This window comes from Mytilus galloprovincialis, chromosome 1, assembly GCF_965363235.1.
Source record: "Mytilus galloprovincialis chromosome 1, xbMytGall1.hap1.1, whole genome shotgun sequence".
NCBI lineage: Eukaryota > Metazoa > Mollusca > Bivalvia > Mytilida > Mytilidae > Mytilus > Mytilus galloprovincialis.
The window spans coordinates 59,945,418-59,971,779 of record NC_134838.1 but is presented as its reverse complement, the minus strand read 5'-3'; the positions used below and the strand labels follow the sequence as shown (position 1 = coordinate 59,971,779).

The 26,362-nt window shown below is 30.6% G+C and overlaps 2 protein-coding genes across 2 annotated transcripts in view; one reads left to right on the top strand and one right to left on the bottom strand.

The window, feature by feature from the left end:
- LOC143080221 (HAUS augmin-like complex subunit 7) overlaps nucleotides 1-3,410 on the bottom strand; it is a 14,293-nt gene extending 10,883 nt beyond the window's left edge. The window contains exons 1-2 of the mRNA XM_076255954.1: nucleotides 3,281-3,410; nucleotides 201-307 (exon numbers count right to left, since the gene is read on the bottom strand). Coding sequence (XP_076112069.1) covers nucleotides 201-307; nucleotides 3,281-3,349 — 176 coding nt within the window. The 5' untranslated portion in view covers nucleotides 3,350-3,410. The remainder of the gene's footprint in view (nucleotides 1-200; nucleotides 308-3,280) is intronic.
- Nucleotides 3,385-26,362, top strand: LOC143080213 (battenin-like). Its single transcript, XM_076255941.1, has 15 exons — nucleotides 3,385-3,499; nucleotides 9,430-9,487; nucleotides 10,090-10,189; nucleotides 12,034-12,096; nucleotides 12,891-12,970; nucleotides 16,336-16,421; nucleotides 17,324-17,396; nucleotides 17,950-18,093; nucleotides 18,841-18,941; nucleotides 20,989-21,038; nucleotides 21,502-21,570; nucleotides 22,354-22,409; nucleotides 23,402-23,495; nucleotides 25,198-25,338; nucleotides 26,170-26,362. Exons 1-15 carry the CDS (start codon nucleotides 3,442-3,444, stop codon nucleotides 26,299-26,301), a joined length of 1,305 nt encoding a protein of 434 aa, XP_076112056.1. The 5' UTR covers nucleotides 3,385-3,441; the 3' UTR covers nucleotides 26,302-26,362.

Genomic DNA, 26,362 nt, shown 5'->3' with positions numbered 1-26,362 from the left:
GTTATGTTTAACTAGCATATTTTTTTTTCATCAATAGCACTTTTTTAAATTTAATTAGTGGTTTGAAAGGATCAATAAATACTAAACAAAACTCAAGTTAAATCCATATAAATCTACAAAACTTTCATCTTTTAATTTCTAAAGTTCCATGAAAACTATAAAAAAAAAATTAAAAAAATATTCTACTGTAAAACTCCTACTTTGAAAATAACCATTGTAACAATCTAATCCGAGGTTCTCCTGGTTTGAAGATAAGCTCAGTTATCCATGAATCATCAACACCTTCTGTGTAAGGGCAGCCGATTTTCTGAAAGGAAGAAATATTAACAATTACAGATGTATCATGGACAAATAAGCAGACTTTTTCTTCATGATATTGTAGTAAAAGAGAGACTTGTAGGTTTCATGTTCGTGGTTTCTTTTTTATATTATTACCAGAGATATTTTAAAAGTATTAGTAAACTTTCATTTTATCATCATAAAAAAGAGAAGTCTGAAAATGCATAAAAAATGTATAATGTTGAATTAACTGATCTCATACATATGCATAGCATCATTTCATTACAAAAGTTTTTAAACATGTTAAAACAATAAAATTTTGATGCCATTTCCATGCTGTCATGGCTGTATTTTAACATATGCATGGAAATTGAATTACTGAACTGTAAAGCAGTAAAATTTCATTCCCCACTGTTCAGGGTTTCCCCTGGGTCAATTATTTTTTTCGCCACTTCTTTCGCCAAAACAATATTTTTTTCGCCACTTTATTATTTTTTTCGGCACTGTATTATTTTTTTCGCCAAGTAACACAAATATATTTTTCTTTTAAAATTTTCCTTTTTTTTCCAGCCACCCCCCTCCCCCTAAATAAGAAGTGGATTTCTTCATAACGACAGTTTTCTTTTCTAGACCATCGTAAATAAGTAAAACTATATGCTTGAAACACGTGTGTCACTGAAACGACTTTGAAGTACCCACTCAAATCAATGATCTAAATGAAAGTTAAATGATAAAGTTTTAAATCAGAGACCTTTCTTGCTTTTGAACATTTTTCGTCATAACAATAATTTTCTGTTTCTGAACTATCATTAGTAGAAGGAGAGGAAGCGTAAAAATTTTGCTTCAAACACGTGCGTTGCAAAGTGGTTAATAAATCCCTTTTGTGACATGTAACAGAAGCCATTTAACCATATCATTTTGTCATATCATACAATCAACACCTTTATTAATTAGTCCTTTGATGTCGATAGCTATGAATGCAATCAACTGATTATTGATTTTCTGTCAAAATCTTAACGAGTTCAAGGTGAATTCCGAGTATTGTCTGATTGGTAAAGTCAGATAAACTCGAAAAAAGTAAATAAACAAGATGGCTGAAAATAAATCGTTATATATATTTCTTTCGCCAAAATCTTTCGCCAATGACGAATTTTAATCGCCACAATTATTATTTTTTCGCAAATTGCGAAAATGGCGACCGCCAGCGGAAACCCTGCCACTGTTCATGTCTTTGGACTCATAATGGCCAAAAATGATAAGTCACAAAATTGTCTAAAAAAACCTTTAATAGTGAAAACCCTGAGCATGGTAGGTATCTTCAATGTAAGGTTTGATAAATGTTAAAAAGAGAAGTGCTACAATGTTTTGTTATTACAATGATATATCTTTTCATGTGTATCCATTTTATCAATTTCTTTGTTATCTTGTACAAATCAAATTTTATTTCATGTTTGAGAATATAATATCAGTTGTTTCAATTCATTTCTAGGTCTTAAATGGTTATTTATAGTTACACTATTATATATTTTTTTCCATCTGTCAGGAATAACCTTTTTTCATATGTCAGGAAAAAACAATTATATCTGGCACTGTACATGCTGTACATAAAATTGTGTATTAAAAGATAAAAAAACAAGAATGTGTCCCCAGTACAGGAATGCTCCACTCACACTATCATTTTCTATGTTCAGTGGACCGTGAAATTGGGATAAAATCTCTAATTTGGCATTAAAATTAGAAAGATCATATCATAAGGAACATGTGTACTAAGTTTCAAGTTGATTGGACTTCAACTTCATCAAAAAGTACCTTGACCAAAAACTTTAACCTGAAGCAGGAGACAGACGGAAGAACGATCGAACAGACGCAGACCAGAAAATATAATGCCCCTCTACTATTGTAGTTGTGGCATAAAAAGGAAAAGAACAAGAGTTTCCTTAGAGCTTGAATCCCTCACAGGTATGTCAAAAATCTAAATTTTAGTCAAAAAATATAATTTTAATAGGAAAATTAAAAGGGCAAAAACTTCAGTTAGCAACCTTACTTTTGTCATTTTAGTGTGCTCACATTTAGGGACAGTATGTTTTAAAAGTGCATTTTGTTGTGAACTGAATTGTCTTAGTATAAAGACTATTTATAGACAATTTATATACAGTCCTTAATGGTCTTTTTTGTCGTAGACATTGTCTTATTCAATTATTTATATCGTCAAAAATCCGACTCAAAATGATAATAAAATCTCCCTTTATACTACATGAATATCTGAGTTGGCATTAGAGATGATCAGGTTGTCTCAGTTACTTAAATGATGTCTATAAGACTTAATTCTCTTCTTAATCAGTTTATGTCTGAATATGTTGTTTTTTTTGTCACAGACTTAGACACTAATTTAATCCTTTACAAAGTCAAAACTGCCTTTTATACTGTGTTTGAGTTGGCATTGTGGGACTTTATAGACAGTCCAAATTTTCTTATTTGTAGATGAATCATGACTGCATGGGGTTGTCTTGCACCCAACTTGTACATATATTTATTTAAGCATGATTGAAGATAGCTGTGTAACCGTACCTCTTATGGTCCTTATTATATTCTTTTTATTTTGCAGACCGTCCCGCAAATAGTATAAAAATAACATAAGTTAATAAAGTCATTAGGACTTAAGAGCTACGCCTACGGTTCCGCTGCTACATGTAACATGATGAGTACATGCAGATTTGAAAACTGAGGTACCTTGCTGCTTAGAATTAGGTTTTATTTATTGCCAGTAAATATTAAGGTTGGTAAGATAAATTTAACGTTTTCTGAAAATGTCGGAATATTTCAGAAACAAGTGATTGAAGTGTTCACATAATTTCTAGCATAACAACAAGTTTGGACAAGTGAATAACTTTGTCTTTGACGAATATCATTACACAAAAATAACATATTAATTTCTGCTCTATCTTGACACAGAACAGTGTTATGCAAATGGAGGCTCTTATAATAAACTATAAATTTGTACATCTAGTCTGTCTTTAAAAGATTTTGCAAGTTTTTGGCTTTTTGTATTCCCTTTGAAAGATGCCGCCATTCTTTTCGGAACGTTTCGGGTGTTTCCATTTTCTAGTTTTCATATCTTCTTTACGAAAGAGTTCTAAATGTCAGCTGTCAGTCTATATTGAAATGAATGAAAATGAAACACGTTCAAAAGATGAGCTTAGTTTTAGAGAAAACATGCAAAGTATATTTATAATTTTGTTTAATTCAATGACACACACACAAATATATTTTGAAGTTTTCTGTCTATCATATCATTTCATAGCGATATTGCTATGACAATCTGTCCACTTAGGGGACAATATTCCATGGTGTAATATCTGCGTTTATTCCGGGAACGTCACGCACAAACCTTCGGGACATTTACTTGTTACGTAACGTCGCTACGGCGATACCAATTGTATATTTGTCAGCCATTATTAAATTACTATCTGAACCATCAAGTCTTGCTCAGATCTTTCAATGGCGACGAGGATTAAAAACAAAGATAAAAGCAGTGTTTAGCAGCGTAAATAAAGAGAAAATTTACCGGAACACAGAATTGAAAGAAGAAAGTGCTAAAACAAGGAATTAAAAAAAGATACTGATAAAATAGAGATTATGGACCGAGGAGAGCCCCAGCAGATAACAGTAATTACGGAAACTAGAAATTTACGATCACAACCGTTTATACAGTCGGATGATCAGATATCTACAGGAAAACATTGGGAAGAATGGATGGAAAGTATAGAGAGGGAATTTAGATATTTCAGAATAACAGAACCTGCAGATAAAAAGGATGCATTAATCATTTATGGAGGAAAAGATATATCAAGATTGGAAAGAAGCCTAAGAGATGAAGAAGGAGAAGATGAGTATAAAGTCTTAAAGAACAAATTGAATAAATATTACTTGCCAAAGAAGAACAAACATCATGCCAGGTATTTATTTTTAAAAATGAAGCCATTTAAAGATGAATACACAGTAACATATGTAATGAGACTGAGAGAAAAGGCACATGCGTGTGAGTTTGAAGCTACATGCGACGAAAGAATATTGGAACATTGTATTCAAACCATAACCAATCAGGATTTGATAAAGAGGGCTATAAGCAAAGGATGGAATTTAGATAAATTTGTGGAAGAAGCAGGACAGATGGAAGACACATGTTTACAGATGAAGGATATGAAAGGAGATCCCAGAGACATCGGTACATTTTCAGCAAATAAAATTCAAAGCAACAGGTCAAACTATAGGGCACATGATGATGAAGAAAATTGTGGTTATTGTGGATTTGATCATGGTGAGGGGAACAAATGTCCGGCATATGGTAAACAATGTAGAAACTGTGACAGATATAATCATTTTGCATCAGTATGCAGAGCGGAAAAGAAAAAACAACAGTACAGAGCTGGCAATTTTAGACGAGAAGGAAGAAGTGTGAAGAAAACAACAGAAGAAAAAATTGAGACGGATTCGAATACAGATATATCAGATTATGATGAAGATGAAGATTATTTTGGAGAAACGATCAAACATATAATGAAAATACGAAAGGTAAAGACCGTACAAGGCATAAGAGACATGAACAAAACAGTGACGGTAAGAATAGACGACGTAGATGTGAAGGTGGAACCTGATAGTGGAGCTGATGTAAACGTAATGGATGAAAACCAATTTCTAAAATTTCATAGTAAAACATATGGTAATCCAGTATTAGAAAAGAGTAAAATCAAGTTGAGCACTCTGCAAAATTCATTACCAATCAAGGGAGAATTTAAAACTATCATAAGAAACAAAACATGTGGCACAGAGACAAAATTCGTTGTTGTAAAAGGAAAAATCAATTCTCCACCATTAATTAGTAAATCCACTCTGATTGAGCTAGGGATGATACAGATAAGAACTGATGGTTCTTTTGTAAAGAAAAACCAATTGAGAATACCAGACAGTGGACCAATTTTCAACTCTAAGAAACTTGCTATTGATAAGGGATTTCAACACTACCAAGTCACACCAGGACGCCAAATAGCAAATACAGCAGTGAACTTATTTAGAAAACCCATGAACAAAACACAGCAAATAACAAAGTTAAAAAAGAAAAACACTAAAACAGCTAAGCAGGAGATTAATAGAAGATATCACTCAAACTTATACGAGGAGATAAATGAAAGAGACAGACAATGCAAGGAGAAAATCAAAGGGTATGCTGAAAACAGAAACAGGAAGATGAAGAAAATGGGCCCCCCGCAAGACATGCGCGGGAGGGGGCAGTGGACATACAAAATTATGGGTCCCCCGCAAGACAGGCGCGGGAGGGGGCGGATAAAGAGAACTTTGGAAAAGTCAGGAAACCAGGACTGAAACATAAAGCAGAAGAACCAGGAGACAGATGCAATTTAGTGAACAATAGAGACTATTATAATTTATACAAATTGAGAAAGTGAACATCTATATTTTATTTTATTTTTATTACAAAAACATTAGTGAACAATACAGAGACTGTGATACTTTACTTAATGTAATCAAACTTTATTTTACACATTTTAATTTACATTTATAAAGTCATTTTCTAATTCAAAGTTAAGGAGGAATGTAATATCTGCGTTTATTCCGGGAACGTCACGCACAAACCTTCGGGACATTTACTTGTTACGTAACGTCGCTACGGCGATACCAATTGTATATTTGTCAGCCATTATTAAATTACTATCTGAACCATCAAGTCTTGCTCAGATCTTTCACATGGCAATGGACATTATTAAATACCTAAATTCTAGGAAATATTGTCCATGTGGACACTATTTCCCAGGACACTATTTTGCCTTACAAGACCCGTGTCAGGCAAGGTTATGATGGTGTTTTTAATATACATTTATAATTGAACTCTTAATGTTCTATTATTCTATATATTGTATTGTAAATGTATTTAATTTCATTGTATTGCATTGTATTACATTGTATTTCATTGTATTGCATTGTATTGTATAAAATTATTGTTTGATTGTATTGCTTGATCCTTATGGGTGTTATTTTGCAATAAAGATTATTATAAGTGTTATAATGTTTGGAAAGTAATATTTAGAAGTAATTTTACTAACTGTCTTGTTAAAACCAAGATGGCATCCACTTTCATCATGACAGATGAATAAAACAGCATCTTGCTTGTCCCAGTGTACCACTAGTTACATTTTCTTTTGCCTTCTTGTCATAGTACATATAGTACATTTCTTCAAATTTAATTTTAAACTTTTCACATTTCCTTCTTTCATTTAGATTTTTATTATCAGGATATTTCTTATAACTTATATAGTTGTAAATTTCTCTGTATTCCTTTCCATCCATTTTTTATTTTGTTTATATTAATCAATTTGTATTATTTTATCAAAATTCAAGCATAATAAAACATTTTAATGACCTTTGTATTACTTCCCTTGGAGGACATAATTTGTTAATAATAGTAGGATTTAATAATGTCCTCTATTTCATAACATTCTGTAGTCAAGTGGACACTATTTCATAGCGATATTGCTATGACAATCTGTCCACTTAGGGGACAATATTCCATGGCAATGGACATTATTAAATACCTAAATTCTAGGAAATATTGTCCATGTGGACACTATTTCCCAGGACACTATTTTGCCTTACAATATGGCCACAAAAAAAGTCTGTTTACTTTGTCTTTGCATTTGGATGTATAATTTGAAAACAAAGATTTTGTATTGACTCACTAAAAAAATATCATAAATCCTTGGTGTAAACAATGGTTTGATAGCCATATTTATGTGTCTTTGATATTCTTTTCAGATAAAAAAAAAAATAAAATCGCTGGCTCAATTATACATGTTATATATATACCTTTATCTTCGGGTTGTTACATAAGTCAAACCACTTCTACTAGACTGAACCCTCATCTTGGATTGTTGAAATATGATTTCTCATCTCATAATAATATATTTATATATATAGACTTATTAAAAAACTTATTTAGGTGTGCACAGCTGAACACTTAACACGAACATATGAATTTATACGGGTTCCAATTTTCACCATTTAATGCAGAATTAAAATTATTCTAGGTCTTTGCCGTCACAGTTAAATCTGACAGGTTATTCCACTGATCCACTACTCTAATTGAAAAAGTATTTAGTCTGTGTGTCGTCTTGCACTGTTTTTTAAAAAGTTTTATTGAGAGACCTATATAGTATTATTAGATGGTGCTAAAGTAAATAGGCTCATTCAGTTGATGTCATTTATACCATGCAAAGCCTTGTAGATTTGTATCATATCATTCCTATCCCTACGATATTCCAAGGTTGTTAAACCCAATGAACGTAGTCTATCTTCATAATTAAGATGATACATTGTATATATTTTTTACGAGTTTCAGACGTGGCCCTTCTTTGTACAGATTTCAGTTTGCAGATCTATGTCTTTTAAGGTACGATGACCAGACACATGTCGCATATTCTTACAATAGATGCACTATTGATTTATAAATAGTAAGAAACATATCTTGATCCATGTAATCAAAAGAATGATGAATAAGAAATAACCAGTCAGGGGACTTACTGAAATAAGTGATTTTTAAATCACTTATTTGAGTAGCAAATTCGAAGTTTTGTCACAAATCATTTTCAAATTGTGATTTTGTAGTTTTACCAAAATTTTAAACACATAGATTTAAAAAATATCTTTTCATTAGTAAAATTGAAAAAAATGAATTTTTTGCTTCTTTTAAGTATCAAGGTTTATGCCTTTGATGCTATCATTTAGCTGCAAATTCTATTTTACTTGAAAAAAATGCTATAATACTGGCTTTACATAATGAACTGATACTTACTTAACAGATTTTTCCTAGCAGTGGGAGTATTTTTCCTGTAAAGTTCAAGGTTTCATCTTTCAGATTATGTAATAAAATTCTACTGTTCGCGATAAAAATTTCACTGTTTGGGGGTGTTGAAATTAGTGGGGGTTATTAAAATAATGATACTTAAAGAAGTGATTTTTTGGGAAGGAAATTGTGTAAGATACTTAAAGAAGTGATTTTTATGTCATTATCCTAGATTCAGTACAAGGTCATCACCTTAAATGACCTGGTCATCTTAGACAACACAGATGTTGGTTCTGATAAGTTTAGAAACATAATTAGTCCCTGGATCATAAGTATTCTATATTTAAAGCTACAGTAAAATTAAATCACTTCTTCTAGTGATTATTTTGTACTACTTAAATAGGTGATTATAATTTATTAAAGAAAGACAACTCTTACTTTCAACCTTTATGGAAATAATGTTACCTGAATCAGTGATTTAGAAAATCGACCATTTAAGTAAGTCCCCTGACTGATAACTCTCTGCGCTTTGTTACATGTATATATCACATTTTAAAATTAGACTCGAAAGTTTCTCTCAGATCCTTTTCTTCATTCACTGTAGATAATATAGAATATTATCTTGGAAATGTTGTAGTGAGAATTTCTACTCAACATGCTCAGGTAATGATATTGAAGTAACACTTCTTTTTATAGGTATTTGCAGTGAACTTGAATTTATAATCTTATACAGGTTCCTGTTTTCATCATTTAAAGCTAACTTTATTACGGTATAAACAATAACAATCAAAACCAAGGAGTAAACAAAGACTCATAAAACCAAAAGACATTTAATAAAATATATATTTTACATGATTAAAATTTAATACATTTTCATTTATCAAGGTTTATGAGCAATTTCCTTTACTTAAAAATGAATATGTAAAAAAAAAAAATATATATATATATATTAAATCAATTGTCACAAAATTATTTGTGACTGTTTGTCCTCTTTTGTCCTGTGACTTTTTGTTCTATCAAATTTATGACTTTATGTCCTGTGACTTTTTGTCCTGTGACTTTCTGTCTGTTTACCTTATTATACTGCTCATTACACAACTTAATATACAATTATTGATCTCAAGATTTCAAGAATTTAATTTAAAAATGTAGACGAAATTGCAAGCAGGGTCTATTTTCTTGAAAAAATATCAGTGATTTGCATTGGATCCTGGCCATCCATTTCATTGCAGTTAACTTAGTGAAGCAAATATATCAGATGTCCAACATCTCATATTTTGAAATCTTTTTTTTCACAGATGCCACAGGCAATATATTGTCTTCATTTGATAAGAAAAGAAACTTGATTGGTTTCTGGTAAGTATACACATGAAATATTACATTGTAATTTATATGTATATTTTTATATAATTGAAAATGAGGATGGAAATGGGGAATGTGCTAAAGAGACAACAACCCGACCATAGCACAGACAACAGCAGAAGGTCACCAACAGGTCTTCAATGCAACGAGAAATTCTCGCACCCGGAGGCGTTGTATGTTTTATACAAAAGTATTCAAAATATATTATATTATATTATACCAAGACACACATGTATTTTTTTTATGAATTGATCAATATTCTAATAGTGATGACTAGGTAAATGAATATACTGTAAATTTAAAAATTATTGCGATTTTTTTTATGAATGGGACATGACCGTATCAGGTTGGCAATGATAAAAAGTCTCATTTATAATTTAAGTAGTTATTTTCCTTCATAAATTTTCTTGTAATCAGAATATCTTAGTTAGAAAAGTCAAATCTAGTCCATTTCAAAAAAAGATCTCAATATATTCTCAAGTCCCATGACATGTATTAATAAACAAAACAATTAGGCCTTAATTGATTTTCATGTAACTTTATCAAGGTAAACATTCTCCTAACAAATGACTAATTTTGCTCCTCATTTTTTATAGGATACTTGGATTATGTAATAATTTTGCCTATGTGATAATGTTGAGCGCAGCTCATGATATCCTGAAAGAACAAGAAAAAGGCGCTGAAGTCCATCATAATGTAAGTAGATGTATATCTTTTAAGAAACTGTCTATGATGAGGTATAATCAAATCTAAAATTTATGCCAGAAAATGTTTAAACATAGATAATTTAATAGGTTGTAATTTACAAAAATGATTTTGAAGTTAAAAGTACCTTCCAATAATTAAGAAAAATCTAATTTTACAGTTTAAAGGGGCACTAGTTGTCAAATTAATGTTCACCAATCTGACTCAAATTCTCTTATTTGACAAAATGTTTGACTTATAACAATGTAAAACATTTATTAAATTTATACAAAGTCTAAAATAAACAATATACAGTTCATGGGCTCAAAAATATGTAGCTTCATTCCTTGTGTATTTTAGTCTAGACACAATCTAATAGTCCATTTGCCAATTACCGATTTGATTCTGTTATTACACACTTTTTAAACAAATTAATTCCCTTTGTCAATCATAGACTGGTTCCATACCGGACAAAATTGGCTTTTGGCAATGCAAAGCATGATGAATTCAAAGTGATGTATCGGCGGTTTAACTAATTTTTCATGAAAAATAATTTCGGATGTCAAAAGTATTTAGCTTAACAACAAATAAATGTAATTATAAGATTTGAAAACCTTAAAGATTACTCACATTACGATCAGGTAAAGGAGTAGGTTCAGTAAGACCCCTTTTTGGCCCCAAAATATAGCAGTTTTAGAAAATTGTGAAAATGTAATCGTTTAGATATTTTTTGAAAAGTAGAATGCTTCTGCTACATAAATATGGGCTGTTTTTGACCATACAATGCACATATATCGGGTACTAGCATCATTAAGTCATGCTAAATTACTGAAATCTTCACAATTGTAGCATTTTAGTTAAATTTTAGACTGTTTCCGTCTTAAATGAAAGTGGCCGCATTCGTGTTCATTCATAATACTGAAATGTAAGTTGTATTTGATGGTAATACATAATATATATAAAGGTTGAGGATGAACACGGGTGCGGCCACTTTCATTTTTGACAAAAACCATCTGAAAAGTGATGATTTTTGGCATATTTGATAGATTGTTCATATTTAAGCTTGAATCGGAGGGCTTTTAATGACTTAATAAGTTAAAATCTTTCACATAAACTAATTGAATCAATTGAAATAGACACTTAAGTGTTTAGAAAGTGTCTAAAATCTTTCGTTAGATGAACTTGAAAATTGAGGCCGAAATCGGCCCTTACCGGACCTACTCCTTTGCCGTTTCTGCTAGCTCTCCATTGTAAATAATAAATAATGTCCCTCATAAGGGAGAAAACTAAAAAAGGTATCTGTAATTTCAGGGTCAATAACGGGAATTGGCAAATAGCCTATTAACTGTTGAGTTGACCTCTGAATGCCATATAAGGGATATAAACATAAATATAGTATAGATATAGATAGATTTAAGACTGTGCATTTTGATTTTTCTAGGTCTGATTAATTTCATATGACAGATTAAAAACATATGTTAATCATCCTTTTACGTGTAATAGAATGCTTTTTTTTGGATAGAATAAGTCAATTAAATGATTAACCTTTGTTTCACTTTCAGTGTTGACATTCTTTTCCTTTAAACCACTGAACACTCACAATGCATGTGGTATCCATATCTTGCTAAGGGCTAAATTGAAGTTCACATGAATACAGATTCAATTAGGTTGAACTATTCACTTGCAAGTGAATTATTCATCATAAATGTTTCTTTTTAAAAAAAAAAATGTGAAGTTAAGGATAGGGACTGGGCAGATATGGGAGTCTCAGATAAAAAAAAGGACTTAAAAGTGCATGAATCTATCTTTATCATTACAACTGTTGTTGAATAATCAAATAATTTTTAATATTTTAGGAGACAACTACAACTGAACCAGTCGATGAGCATTACATGCAGTGCAATGAAATATCCACAGGAGTAAGTAGATGAATTCAAAGTTACAAACCTATACTTATTGATGAGTAGAGGACCAATTCATATGTTAATTTAGTTATAAGAAAGTGATGTATTTAAACCCTCTTAAGAATGTTCCCTCCTCTGTTTAAAAATAACTAACTTTTTAAAAGACTATTATAATTTGATAGTATATAAATAGAGTAACTAAAAAAGTTTTTAAAAAATGCAGGGTCCGTGTGTTTCGTTTTCGAGATATAAGCCATTGAAAATTTGGCAGGAAATAATTCTCTCTAGATGTTTCATATATTTAACATTGGCAACTTATTTGTTTCAAAAACTATGAAAAAATACCAAGAATTTTATAAAATTTTGTAATATGGCTTTTTAAACTTTATGTAATAAAATTATGAAAAGAAAAGTAGGGGTTAGTGGGCAAATTTTTTAAATGACAATACATGATTAAAACCAGAGGATTCCGAAAATCTGAAAAAAAATATGGAGGAGCAAACATCCTTAATGAGGGTCTGGATGGGATTTAGAGAAAGGAGAACAATTATCAAATGTCAAAAAAAGAAAAACGGGCCAAAATATAATTAACAAAAAGTTATCCAAAAAATAAAGAATAATGGAGTGTTAAAACATAAATAACAAAGAATAATGGGCAGAAATCTAAAGAATATTATCTTTTCTTTTTAAGGCAATATGATACTCAATATTGATTATTTATAAAGTATTATATTTGATTCATTTCATTGTATCAGTCCAGATATAAATTCATCTGTCCATTTACTGATGATTTTACATCCTTTTAACAGGCTATTCTGCTGGCAGATATATTACCTACACTGATCATCAAACTGACAGCACCATTCTACATCCATCATATTAGTTACAGGTATGCAATTCAAGAAAGCTAAAAAATTTGATATTTTTACTGATGACATATTTAATACATTCTAATTTGCTCCTTTTATTAGCTAACCTAGCCCAAAGGGCTAAGTGAGCTTTACTCATCACTTGGCGTCCTTCATGGTCGTTTAACTTATTAAAAAATCTTCTCTGAAACTACTGGATTAAATTCAACCAAACTTGGCCACAATCATCATGAGGGTATCTAGTTTAAAAAATGCGTCGATGATACGGCCCGCCTACCAAGATGGTCGCCATGGCTAAAAAGAGACATATGGGTAAAATGTAGATTTTTATACGACCGCAAAATTTGAAAAATTTTTCGTCGTATATTGCTATCACGTTGGCGTTGTCGTCTGCGTCGTCGTCTGCGTCGTCGTCTGCGTCGTCGTCGTCCGAATACTTTTAGTTTTCGCACTCTAACTTTAGTAAAAGTGAATGGAAATCTATGAAATTTTAACACAAGGTTTATGACCACAAAAGGAAGGTTGGTATTGATTTTGGGAGTTTTGGTCCCAACATTTTAGGAATTAGGGGCCAAAAAGGGCCCAAATAAGCATTTTCTTGGTTTTCGCACTATAACTTTAGTTTAAGTTAATAGAAATCTATGAAATTTTGACACAAGGTTTATGACCACAAAAGAACGCTTTGGATTGATTTTGGGAGTTTTGGTTTAAACAGTTTAGGAATTAGGGGCCAAAAAAGGGCCCAAATAAGCATTATTCTTGGTTTTCGCACAATAACTTTAGTTTAAGTAAATAGAAATCAATGAAATTTAAACACAATGTTAATGACTACAAAAGGAAGGTTGGTATTGATTTTGGGAGTTTAGGTCCCAACAGTTTAGGAATTAGGGGCCAAAAAGGGACCCAAATAAGCATTTTTCTTGGTTTTCGGACCATAACGTTAGTATAAGTAAATAGAAATCTATGAAATTTAAACACAAGGTTTATGACCATAAAAGGAAGGTTGGTATTGATTTTGGGAGTTTTGGTCCCAACAGAATAAGGGGCCCAAAGGGTCCAAAATTAAACTTTGTTTGATTTCATCAAAATTGAATAATTGGGGTTCTTTGATATGCCGAATCTAACTGTCATGACTGTGTTTGTAGATTCTTAACTTTTGGTCCAGTTTTCAAATTGGTCTACATTAAGGTCCAAAGGGTCCAAAATTAAACTTAGTTTGATTTTGACAAAAAATGAATCAGTTAGGTTCTTTGATATGCTGAATCTAAAAATGTACTTAGATTCTTGATTATTGGCCCAGTTTTCAAGTTGGTCCAAATCGGGGTCCAAAATTAAACTTTGTTTGATTTCATCAAAAATTGAATAAATGGGGTTCTTTGATATACCAAATCTAACTGTGTATGTAGATTCTTCATTTTTGGTCCTGTTTTCAAATTGGTCTACACTAAAGTCCAAAGGGTCCAAAATTAAACTTAGTCTGATTTTAACAAAAATTGAAATCTTGGGGTTCTTTGATATGCTGAATCCAAAAATGTACTTAGATTTTTTATTATGGGCCCAGTTTTCAAGTTGGTCCAAATCAGGATCTAAAATTATTATATTAAGTATTGTGCAATAGCAAGTCTTTTCAATTGCACAGTATTGCGCAATGGCAAGAAATATCTAATTGCACAATATTGTGAAATAGCAAATTTTTTTTTAATTAGAGTTATCTTTCTTTGTCCAGAATAGTAAGCAAGAAATATCTAATTGCAAAATATTGTGCAATAGCAAGATTTTTTTTTAATTGGAGTTATCTTTCTTTGTCCAGAATCAACTTAAATCTTTGTTACATACAATATACAATGTATATTCACTTTTTACTACCAACTGATAAATTAAAATAATCTTTACCATTCAGTGATAACAAGCAGTTTTTTTACATCTTAATATTTTATGATGTATTTAAATGAGTAGTTATTGTTGCAAACTCCATTAGAAATTTTAATTGAGATTAGTTTTGGAATAAGGGAAAGGGGGATGTGATTTAAAAAATTGGGTTCAATTTTTCTCATTTGAAATTTCATAAATAAAAAAGAAAATTTCTTCAAACATTTTTTTGAGAGGATTAATATTCAACAGCATAGTGAATTGCTCTAAGAGAAAACAAAAATTTTAAGTTCATTAGAACACATTCATTCTGTGTCAGAAACCTATGCTGTGTCAACTATTTAATCACAATCCAAATTTAGAGCTGAATCCAGCTTGAATGTTGTGTCCATACTTGCCCTAACCGTTCAGGGTTCAACCTCTGCGGTCGTATAAAGCTACGCCCTGCGGAGCATCTGGTTGCTTATATCTCAGAAACCATCTTCAATATTATTATAGACAGAGATAATCTGTAAACAGAAATAATGTTCAGCAAAGTAATATCTACAAATAAGTCAATATTACCTAATGGTCAATTGATCCCTAAAGGAGTTACTGCCCTTTTTAGTCAAATTTGAAGATTTTTTTGTAAAGTTTTGTAATCTTTTACAAAAATCTTCTCCTCTGAGACTAATGAGACAAAGTAAACCAAACTTGGCCATAACCTATTAAAAAATGTGTCGGGTGACCCTGCCTGCCAACCAAAATGGCTGACATGGCTAAAAATAGGACATAGGGGTAAAATTCAGGTTTGGCTTATATCTCTAAAACTTAAGCAAAAGTATAATGGTTGCATTAATCATTCAACAAAAATATGAGGTGAGCGACAAAGGCTCTTTGAAGCCAATAGTTCATACACATTGTAAATTTTTGTTCAAGAATTATCTTCAAAATAATTTGTGAGTAGGAGATGATCTTTATGTAATACCTTTCTTGTAAAGACATCTTTAAAATCTAGTCAAGTATCAATGTCTATAGACTGTCAGTTATTTAACGTTTGACATTTGTATATTCTGAAGGCATTTTGAATATTTTACAGAGGGAACCAACCTAGACTATCTAGAAAATAGTTCAGAGTCTAAAACTTTTGATGATTAAATCAGTGTTTAAATTTATATGTTGAAAATAGATATTGATTAAATACAGCATCAAATACAGTTTTGTGAGTTGATACATGTATTTTCATCTACTTCTAGAAGATAATGTTTTTCTTCCAAGTAAACTAATCAATGAGTGAGTGATTTCTCTTAGAAGAAATTCAAAGGTCCCAGGGAATAAACTACACAAAGAACAATAGCTATTGTTTTTAATCAATTGGCCAAAAGAATTGATAAAACTTTTACCGATAATACCTTGACAAAGAGAAAGTAATTCTGAGGAAAAGCTTCATTTCTTTTTGCAATAATGAATTCATGTTCTAAAAAATGTATTAAGACAATTAAAATATACTTATGGAGCAAATTCCCTTTCATTACAGAGTTAGAGTTGCTATAGTTGTGTTGTTCAACCTGTCCAGTTTTCTATTGGTTGGATTTTCTGTTGGTATATGGATGAGTATATTAGGTAAGTTTAATACTTTCTTTGGCAACATTCTTTTTCAACATACTCTGTCATCATATATAAAATTGCGATATTAGAGAGAAAAACACAACATAGTTATTAAAATTTTACTTTAAAGCAAACTTGGCTACAACTTTTGCCTTAGGAAATGAATGTTGTGTTGATTGAACTTGATTTACACCAGAAAATTGATTGATCAGTCTTGAATCACACTTTTTATGTTTTAAATAAGATTTTAAACGTTGCGTTTGTGAATTTTGAACTATCGAGAATTCTCTATCAAAACTACTGGTAAATGTTTTGTTACATTGAAATGTCTTGATTTAGTTTCTGTTTTTGAAATTAGTAAGTTTTTTATTCAATTGCTATCTTTTGCTTCAGATATCTGATAAAGATTTAGTTATGTGTTTGAACAACCAAAATGCTTGTCAATCTGATATGCAATGTATCAGTATATCAAAATGTTTATAAGATGCATTTCAGAGGAATAGTTTGGAAAGATTTGCTTGATTGACTCATTGAGAGCTGATTTCAATTGGGCTTAAAATAAAATATTGTAATGTTTGTTTCCCCAATCCCGACCGACCCTGGAAAAAGGGTGCTACTCATAAAATTTTATTGTCAAAACTAAGTCAAAAATTAATTTATTCATTTCAGATTTTCAGGCTTGCAGCATCGTCCAATACAATGATACTATTCAGGCTTTTTGGAAAAAATAAAATTATTTCCCTATCTACCCACACCTTGCTTGGCAGGGTAGGGATTGGGGAAACAAATAATATATTAAGGCATTGGGAAAACTATCAGAGACCAAATGATGTGAATCTAAGCAATTGAAGGTCACCATACAGCCTTTAACAAAGAGCAAAATCAATACATAATGACCATTTACATTTGTTTTTCAGGAGTTGTTTGTGCCAGTATATGTGGTGGTTTAGGAGAAGTAACTTATATGAGTCTTTCAGCTTTTTTTGATAGGTATGTTTTGTGTTTAACTACTATTTCCTTGCAAGAGTGTTAATTTATTTGTTAGCTATGTGACATTGAATATCAAGATATCTAAGAGGGGTTGTATTTCTTGTTTCTATGGCAGTGGCGTTGATAGATGTTGTCTGTATTAACATTCTTCATTTTTGAATGGTACAAATTTGCAATATCGATGAATGCTGCGGAAGGTAACATTTTTTTTAAACTTCTATTTATCATACCAAAATGGAATAAAACTAATAAATGCATTGAAATAAGAATTATCATGATTTTTTTCAAGCATTTTTCTACTCTTAACTTTCATTAGGAGCACTTATTACATAAGCAGCTAACACTAAGGAGCAAAACTTTTGGAAATCAAAGACTCATCAATACATCAGGAGCTTACAGACCAACAGATGTCCAAATAAAATTAAAAAAAAATTTTAAAGACAGATTTACCATTGGGATTTCATGCCTTAAGTTTTGTAGATATTGCATAATTTATGGAACAGATTGCTCTTCTGATACAGACCACAACTCTTTTCTGTTTTTTTTTTTACAGAAATGTTATATCAACATATTCCTCAGGAACAGGGGGAGCTGGTGTATTTGGTGCCTTATCTTATGCGGGTTTGACATCAGCAGGTCTTTCTCCTCGTAACACATTGTTTGTCATGACCATCATTCCTGTTACCATGGCAATAAGGTAAATGTTTCTGATTCTTTTTATTTCCATATAACTGAAAGTGAAAACTAAAATTTGGCATCTATTATTAATTTTTTTTCTAATCATAAAAACTGTTAAGGTGTAAATATATCACCAGCAAAAATTAGATATTTCATGCAGTACTTTTTTTTTGTATTTATAAAAAGGATAAATCCAAGTTATAAACTGGAAAGGAAGCTTTGAAAATATAGGATACTCATGATTGTCTTCAATTTTGATAATAATGATGTATGTACCAGTATTTTCAAATAAACATAATCATAAAATTTCAAAGAATTATTGAGACCTGCATTTAGAAATTAAGCCAAGCCTTCAGAACGAAATATATTGATGTTTGTGAAATGATATGTGTGTGATATTTAAAAAGTCATACACATTTATATAAATTAAATTTTCAAATATTTTTAAATTGTTTTATTGATCAACTTTTTGTTTAGAAATGTTTTCACCCTATATAAGTGAAAATACTAAACACTATTATACAGAAGTGAGGATTAGACCGTTGGTTTTCCCGTTTGAATGGTTTTACACTAGTAATTTTGGGGCCCTTTATAGCTTGTTGTTCGGTGTGAGCTAAGGCTCCGTGTTGAAGGCCGTACTTTAACCTATAATGGTTTACTTTTTAAATTGTTATTTGTATGGAGAGTTGTCTCATTGGCACTCACACCACATCTTCCTATATCTACTTCAGACTTATTTTGACACTTATTTGCATGTACTTTTCAGTTATTTTGGAATTTTAAAAAAGCCTGATAACATGTACACAAAAACAGTAACAGATGAGACAACAGATGATACAACAGCTTTGTTAGATGATAGCAAAGAAGGTAAGTATCTCTCCCTCTGGTACCTCAGTTATTGTATATTCAGAAATTGTTTTGATGTTTTTATTATTGCAAAAAATATGCCAGGGTTATAATCACAATAATTTAAACTCGCATTTTAATTTTTTTTATGTGAATAAAACAGGATTTTTCTCAATATAGCAATAAATAAAATTGTATTTTAGTCCAAAATGACAAAATCGCAATAAAAAATGCACGCAATAAGACAATTAGTGTGAGAGAGATACAATAATTTGCCCTTAATGATAGTTATAACCATTTAAAGTAAATTAGTTAGAAATTGTATCTGAAATTATTTATTTTCCTTTTCTTATCTTGCCTTGGGGAAAATGAAATGTTAGCATTTTAAAAATACAATTTATTACCTTCCCTTTGTTAAATGTCGCTGAAGGATGATGGATAATTTAGATTTAACAAAAAGATCTATTTGGTCAATTATATAATCTATCACAAATTTTGGTACAGTAGCTGATCTTAATAAAGGAACCTTGTGTTCTTTGTTGTTCTTCATTTATGGTTGTTAAACACGAATACTATTAATTAAATTATTGTTATCGATAAAGTCCCTGCATTTAAATCACACTTACTATTGTAAGCCAAATTTAGATATAAAGGTTAACCTAAACATTATTATAATTATTGGTATCTTCATCCTTTTTAATTTGTATATATAGATTCTACCACTGCATCAAGTGTGATACGATATTTATCCACTCGAGACAGTTAAATTTTCAAATTTAAAACGCGAGACTTACAGAGCGTTTTAAATATTTAAAATTTAACTGTCGAGAGTGGATAAATATCGTATTACAGGAGATTTGGTGGTAGAATCTGTTTCTCTAACATACCTGTCAACTGACCCGGATTCTGCGGGTGTGACCCGAGATTTTCACAATTCTGAGGGATCACCCGGATCATCCGCCGGGTCATTGAAATAACCCGGAAATTCCGAAAATGACCCGATTTCACCCGTATTTCTTAGCTTTGAGATTGATTTTCATAAGTTTCATGGCTTCACTTGACAGCTTTGATGTCAAACACACTGTTGATTAACACCAATACATAAGCTTTAGGACGTAAATAAATTGCCCTGTTGTTTTACATAGATATTTCAACTAAGAGTTACTTCCCCTTATTTGTCACCATTCAAAATTATTCCTTATATTTACGTTTTATGGGTGAAAAAGATTAAATCATAATAATATAAAATTCAAATACATATTGAAAAATAACTTTTCATTATTTTTATACGTTTATACAATTTTTTAAAAAAAGTTGAAAATTATTTTTTACATTTATACTTCCTTTAACTGTATTACTATATTTTATCATAGTCTAATTTCCTTGTCAATTGAGAGATGAATGTTCATACAAGTAATAATTCTACATGGTATGTTTAAAGGCTAGTAGTCTCATTTTAAAATTACATTTGAAAAATAAATTCTAGATGATGACAAAAAGTAAAGGACATGAGACTGTGATACACAAGTTTATAAAAATCTTTAAAAGTATAATGAAATAATAATAAATAAGATTTAAAATGACTTAACCAAGAGAACATGCATTGATGTTTTGGTATCTTTGATATACATTATAAGAAAATGTACCATAAATACTGAAATTCAGCTCGAAAAAGTTAGTACGCGTTATGACCTGAGATTTGATTCTTCAATGCAGGTCATGACCTGCATTTTCATCGTCACAGGTTGACAGGTATGCTCTAATGATTTTCAAACAATATGCAGGCAAACGTATTCCTTCTTTGCGAACGATCTGCAAAAAATGTGTTCTTTCTATGTGACGTCATCTGGCATGGTCGCCTTTTTTCATGCCGTCACAATATGAAATTCAGACGAAAGCAAGAAAATTAGACGATTTTAACCAATGGAGAACTGAGATCAAAGGAACCACGCGTTGATTAAATTTTTTTATACAATGGGTGCAGAAAGGGATAAATTGACGAAGAATTAGAGAAACTTAATATAACATAATAATAGCTGTATAAAATTTGTTTAAATTTATATTACAGTCTCTACAAAAATAGATTTATCATTAAAAGACAGATTCAGGCTGTTACGTGTAAGTATGAATGGATTGACAAACACTGAGTAAAAGAATTTATACAAACAATACCATGCAGATATAGAGCTGTTACATATGAACCAAATAATATGCAATCATCATTGTTTATTTATGAACATGATGTTTCGATTTAGTCCTATTAGGGAAAGACAGTACCATGTATTTTCCTTTGAACACCAGTAAACACAGATCTTGTTTTTGTCATAGAATTTAAATCATAACTGCCTACTAAGCATTGTTCTCATCTTCTCATTTCTATGTGATATGGTTGGGTGGATGAAATAGTTTAAAGTAAGTGATTCAGCAATTAAGATTACAGAGTTATGAACAGTGAATAAATGTCATTGGAACCAGAATAGGTTCGTGCATCGGGGGGAGGATAATCTGTAGAACTGACCCATTTATATTTCCTGTTTGATATGAGTCATTTATTTTATAAGTTGTATATTTATATTTTCAGCCATTATTAAAGTATATGATTCCTCTAATACTGGTATATTTTGCTGAATATTTTATAAATCAGGGATTGGTAAGTTGATAACTTAATGATTATATTTAAATTTTTACACACATTTTTTATTTTTCATGAATAAAAAATTAAAAATGGAAACAGGTTATGTGTCAAAGAGGCAACAACCTGACCAAAGAGTAAAACACAGCCAAAGGCCACCAATGGCTCTTCAACACAGCGAGAAATAACATGAATTCACAATCATTAACCATTTCAAGAAAGAAAGGATACTCTCTTATCATAGAGGGAAATGTTAAACATTAAGACTTAACAGCTGTATAATGAAATATTATTATTATATAATTACATTAGATGTATGTTTCATTATAATACGTTATTCTGATTGGCTAACTGCACATCACATGTTATTCCTTAAGCATTACTCAATAAAACTTTTCATTCATGATAACACGAGGTCCTACAATAAAGTGCACAGGTGAATTAAATAAAAACATTATAAATTCCGTGTTTTCATGACCCTAGCTAAAAAATGTAATTATAAGTATTGAATGCTCCTGTTTGTAACTTCATAGGGTTGTAAAAGCGTTGACCGTGCGCACATTTTTAGAATGAAGCGCTTCTGTGCTTCATACAAAATGTACTTCGGTCGATGCTTTTACACCCTAATGAAGTTACAAAAAGAAGCATTCAATTCTTAAATAACACAACCCCAATTGTTGTAAGTATAAAACTACATATAGGGTGAACAATACAGGACACAATTAAGCTTTTAATATATATGCCTAACATTCTTCGTACTACATGTATATTCATTGTATTATTGTTGCTTGTTCTTTTTAGATGGAAATATTGTATTTTAACAATGTATCATGGTCTATATCAGAACAATATAGATGGTAAGTAAAATGAACAATGTAAAAATAAGGAGAAGTGGTATGATTGCCAATGAGATAACTATCTATCAGAGTCCAAATAATGTGGATGTAGGATGACCATCAGTCATTGTATGAGCTTCAGTTGTGAGCAAAACCAAGTCCCTATACTCAGCTGTAAAAGACAATAACGTGTAAAAAATGGGAAACAAAACGACAAAAACTTTATTTGTGAAACAGCAATTAAGGTAGTACCCAACACTTTAACTAAAATTAATTTGGCTTGTTTAATGTTTTTAAAATTTTGACAAAGTATTTACTTTGACCCTTTTACAAAAATATAAAAATTTCAAAAAATTTGAACCAACTGTTTTATCAGAAAAATTACACTGGTTATATAGCAATTTGACAAACACCAATTTTGATCATTGAGAAGCTTAATATTCCTTTTACAACACAACTAATTAAAACGTTAAGCTGACTTTACAGAGTTATCTCCCTGTAGTGTTAGGTACCACCTTAAGGAAAACAAATAAGACTAACAGCAAGATGATTTAATGCAATTGTTCATGAAATATTTGCTATTGGTAAAAGAAAATCATAAATCTTTGAATTTATTTCAAACTTTGGTTACTCTGAATTGTTGGAAGTCTATTTACTTTTTTTTAGCCTTTTTATCTTAAATTTGCATGTAACATTTGCTTCTGGAATATTACAAAGATGTTTTTAGTTCAAATCACACTGCTGAAGTTGTGCATTTTGATTCAGGTCACATTACCATGAATTTACATAGTTCCATTTGAGCATATTTTTTCATAGCTAAGAATTTAAGAAAATAGAGCTCTTCCAATTCAAATATGTGTATCTGGATGTGTTGCCTGGTTCTATTACTTATATGGCCATGGTTGCTGTCTTGTTGATGTCTACACAACAGTTCCTTTTATTTGTAACAAGTATTGAACTTTTTTCAAGAAAATTTGTTAACACATTTGCAGTTTATTATCTTTCTGATTTAGGTATCAAGTAGACTACCAGCTGGGAGTTTTTATATCAAGGTCTTCTGTCAATTTTTTTGAAGTGAAAAGATTGTGGGTGCTTCCCATTATTCAGGTAAATTATAAGCAAAATACCAAACATACTACATTCCAACAGTACCTAAAAAAGTCTGATTGTGCCATGAAAATAATTAAGTAAATGTAATCACAGAGTCTACTTCACCATTGGAGATGCCTTCATATCCCTGATATGGTTCAAACATTTCCAGAGGATATTTTATCACAAATAATTATCTTTCTGGAATATATCAAGTTCGTTCTAGATTCTGAAATAGTAAAATTATAGTGGAAAATAAAATTTGAGACTTTTAAGCACTGGATCTGGTAGTCCAAATAATTATGACGTCATGAAAGGCTATTATAATTTTTTTCCTTTGCCGCCTTACTTCGACGTCATAATGCTGAAGCCGCCATTTTCGGTTGGACCTTGAGAGCATATTTTGCTCTCAACTTTGAGACCCAATTAAGCCATCAAATTTTCATTGAAGACTAAAAAAAGTTGCATATATAAAAATTCTTACCTTTTAAGTGTTTGTTTGTGCAAAATATTTCCAATTAATCCCTACAGACATAATAATATAAGTTACAATTCCATCTGAGGTGGGAACATGTCGACTGCATTTTTTAAAACGTTTATCTGATTTCTTTTTAGGAGATTATAAAATAATTTTTACACCAAACTCGCTAAAATTTGACAGACCTGAATTTCCGGAACCTTTGTTTTACATTATCCGGAAATTCAGGTCTGTCAAAATTTAACGAGGTTCAAAAATATATGTTATACTTCTAAAATGAAGCATCTTGATGAGAAACCAGCTAAACGTTTTAATAAAGCAGTAAATTCCCTCTCAAAATCCAACTGAAAATATGAGTTTGGCGTTATGAAGTCGAAGTAAAGCGCCAAAGAAAAAAATTATAATAGCCTTTCAAGACGTCATAGTTATTTGGACTATGGATCTGGATGCTTGTTGTAAAATCAAAATTACAATATTCAGAAAATTAATTGATACCCTATGTGCACATTTCAAAAATATATTTCATGTTAGTGGTGCTCAAAGCCTTATGTATAAAATCCAAAAGCATGATGTAAAGGAGCAATAAATCCTACATACATATTAAAATAGATGCTGAAATTAGATAAGTAGATATAAGAAAATGTGGTGTGAGTACCAATGAGATAACTCTCCTTCAAAGACACAATTTGTAAAAGTTAAACCATTATAGGTCAAAATATGGCCTTCAACATGGAGCCTTGGCTCACACTGAACTGCAAGCTATAATGGGCCACAAAAAAAGACTAGTGTTAAACCATCAACTAGGAAAAAAACAATGGTCCAAACTATATAGATATGAGAAACACTTATGAACCACATCAACAAACGACAAGAAATGCTTATGCTTCATGATCATAACCTTAGTTTTTATACAATTTTTTTATGATTATCTAATTATTTTTTTTCTCATAAAAATAAGTTACTTTGAAATATTTTCTGGAATTTGGATGTTAAAGTTGTTATCATAAAAGAAGAAATCTTGAAGCAAACTATTTTGAACTTAGTACTAAACCTGTTCTGATAGTATCTTCAAACGAAAAAGGTGATGTTGACATGCTTTCTCATTTGTTAACAGTTTCAAGACATATTTATCTAAAACTATTACACAAAGGGTTTCAATGTTTGACTGCAAAATTACAAGACAATGATAAAAAAAACAATGTGTATATATATGTGTAATTAATACTTTTTCTTCTGTTTCAGTTTATCAATCTAGGAATACTGTTAACACAAGTATTCTACAGATATATACCTAGTATAGCCATAATATTTGTGATCATATTCTTTGAAGGATTGTTAGGAGGGGCAGCTTTTGTCAACACATTTTATCAAATTGCAAAAGAGGTTTGTAGTATTTCTAAATGTTGTCTATACTATGATCCTATTTTCCCTTGGAGCAAGGAAAATTTGTACTTTTATGGATATATAAATAAATTTGGTGTATTTACTGTCTTCTGATTGGATAAAAGTATTAGTTTTATTTTCAATGTTGTCAATTTTTATGGCGACACGCCCACTCTGACGTTGTGTATTCATACGCCAACATGTGTGTACATTGTTATTGTTAATATAAAGAATATAAAAAGTTCTTTGAGCCTTATTTTTGATAGAAATTTATTTATAATGAATGGCAATAATTTATTTTGAATTTATTGACCAATAAAATTAATTTTTGACTCTTTACATTTTACATAATCCGCTTCACGGATTATTCAATGTGAAGAGTCAAAAATTAATTTTATGGGTCAATAAATTCAAAATAAATAATAGCCATTCATTAATTGATTTGACTAATTCTGCATACCTGCCTGTTGTTCATTGTCCGTTTGTATTATATCACCTATACCCATGAAATCCAAAAGCATTAACATTTTATGAATACTAATGAATTCAAAGACATGTTTATACTATCTTACAGGAAGTTCACCAATACCCATAGTGTCACCTTAAGCCATACTCAATGTTGTTGAACGATAGCCATAGTTTTGAAAATATAGTTATATAAGTATTTTATATACAGTAGAAATAAGATTTGGTATGATTGCCAAAAAGTTAACTCTCCACAAGAGAGCAAATGACATAGTAGTCAATATAAACCTTAATATTAATAGTTCATGACCTATATATTATTGAGTTTGCTGATAGGCTTAAACACATGTACTTTTATCTTAACAGATTAGAGCAGAATATAGAGAATATAGTTTAGGAGCAGCAACCATTGCAGATTCCTTTGGTATATCTGTAGCAGGAGCAGTTTCAATACCTTCACATAATCATATTTGTTCTTTACATTTAAAAGTTATGTAACTATGACAAAAAACTATGATACTTTTATGAGATTATTGTATTAAGGTTGTTATAATTTATA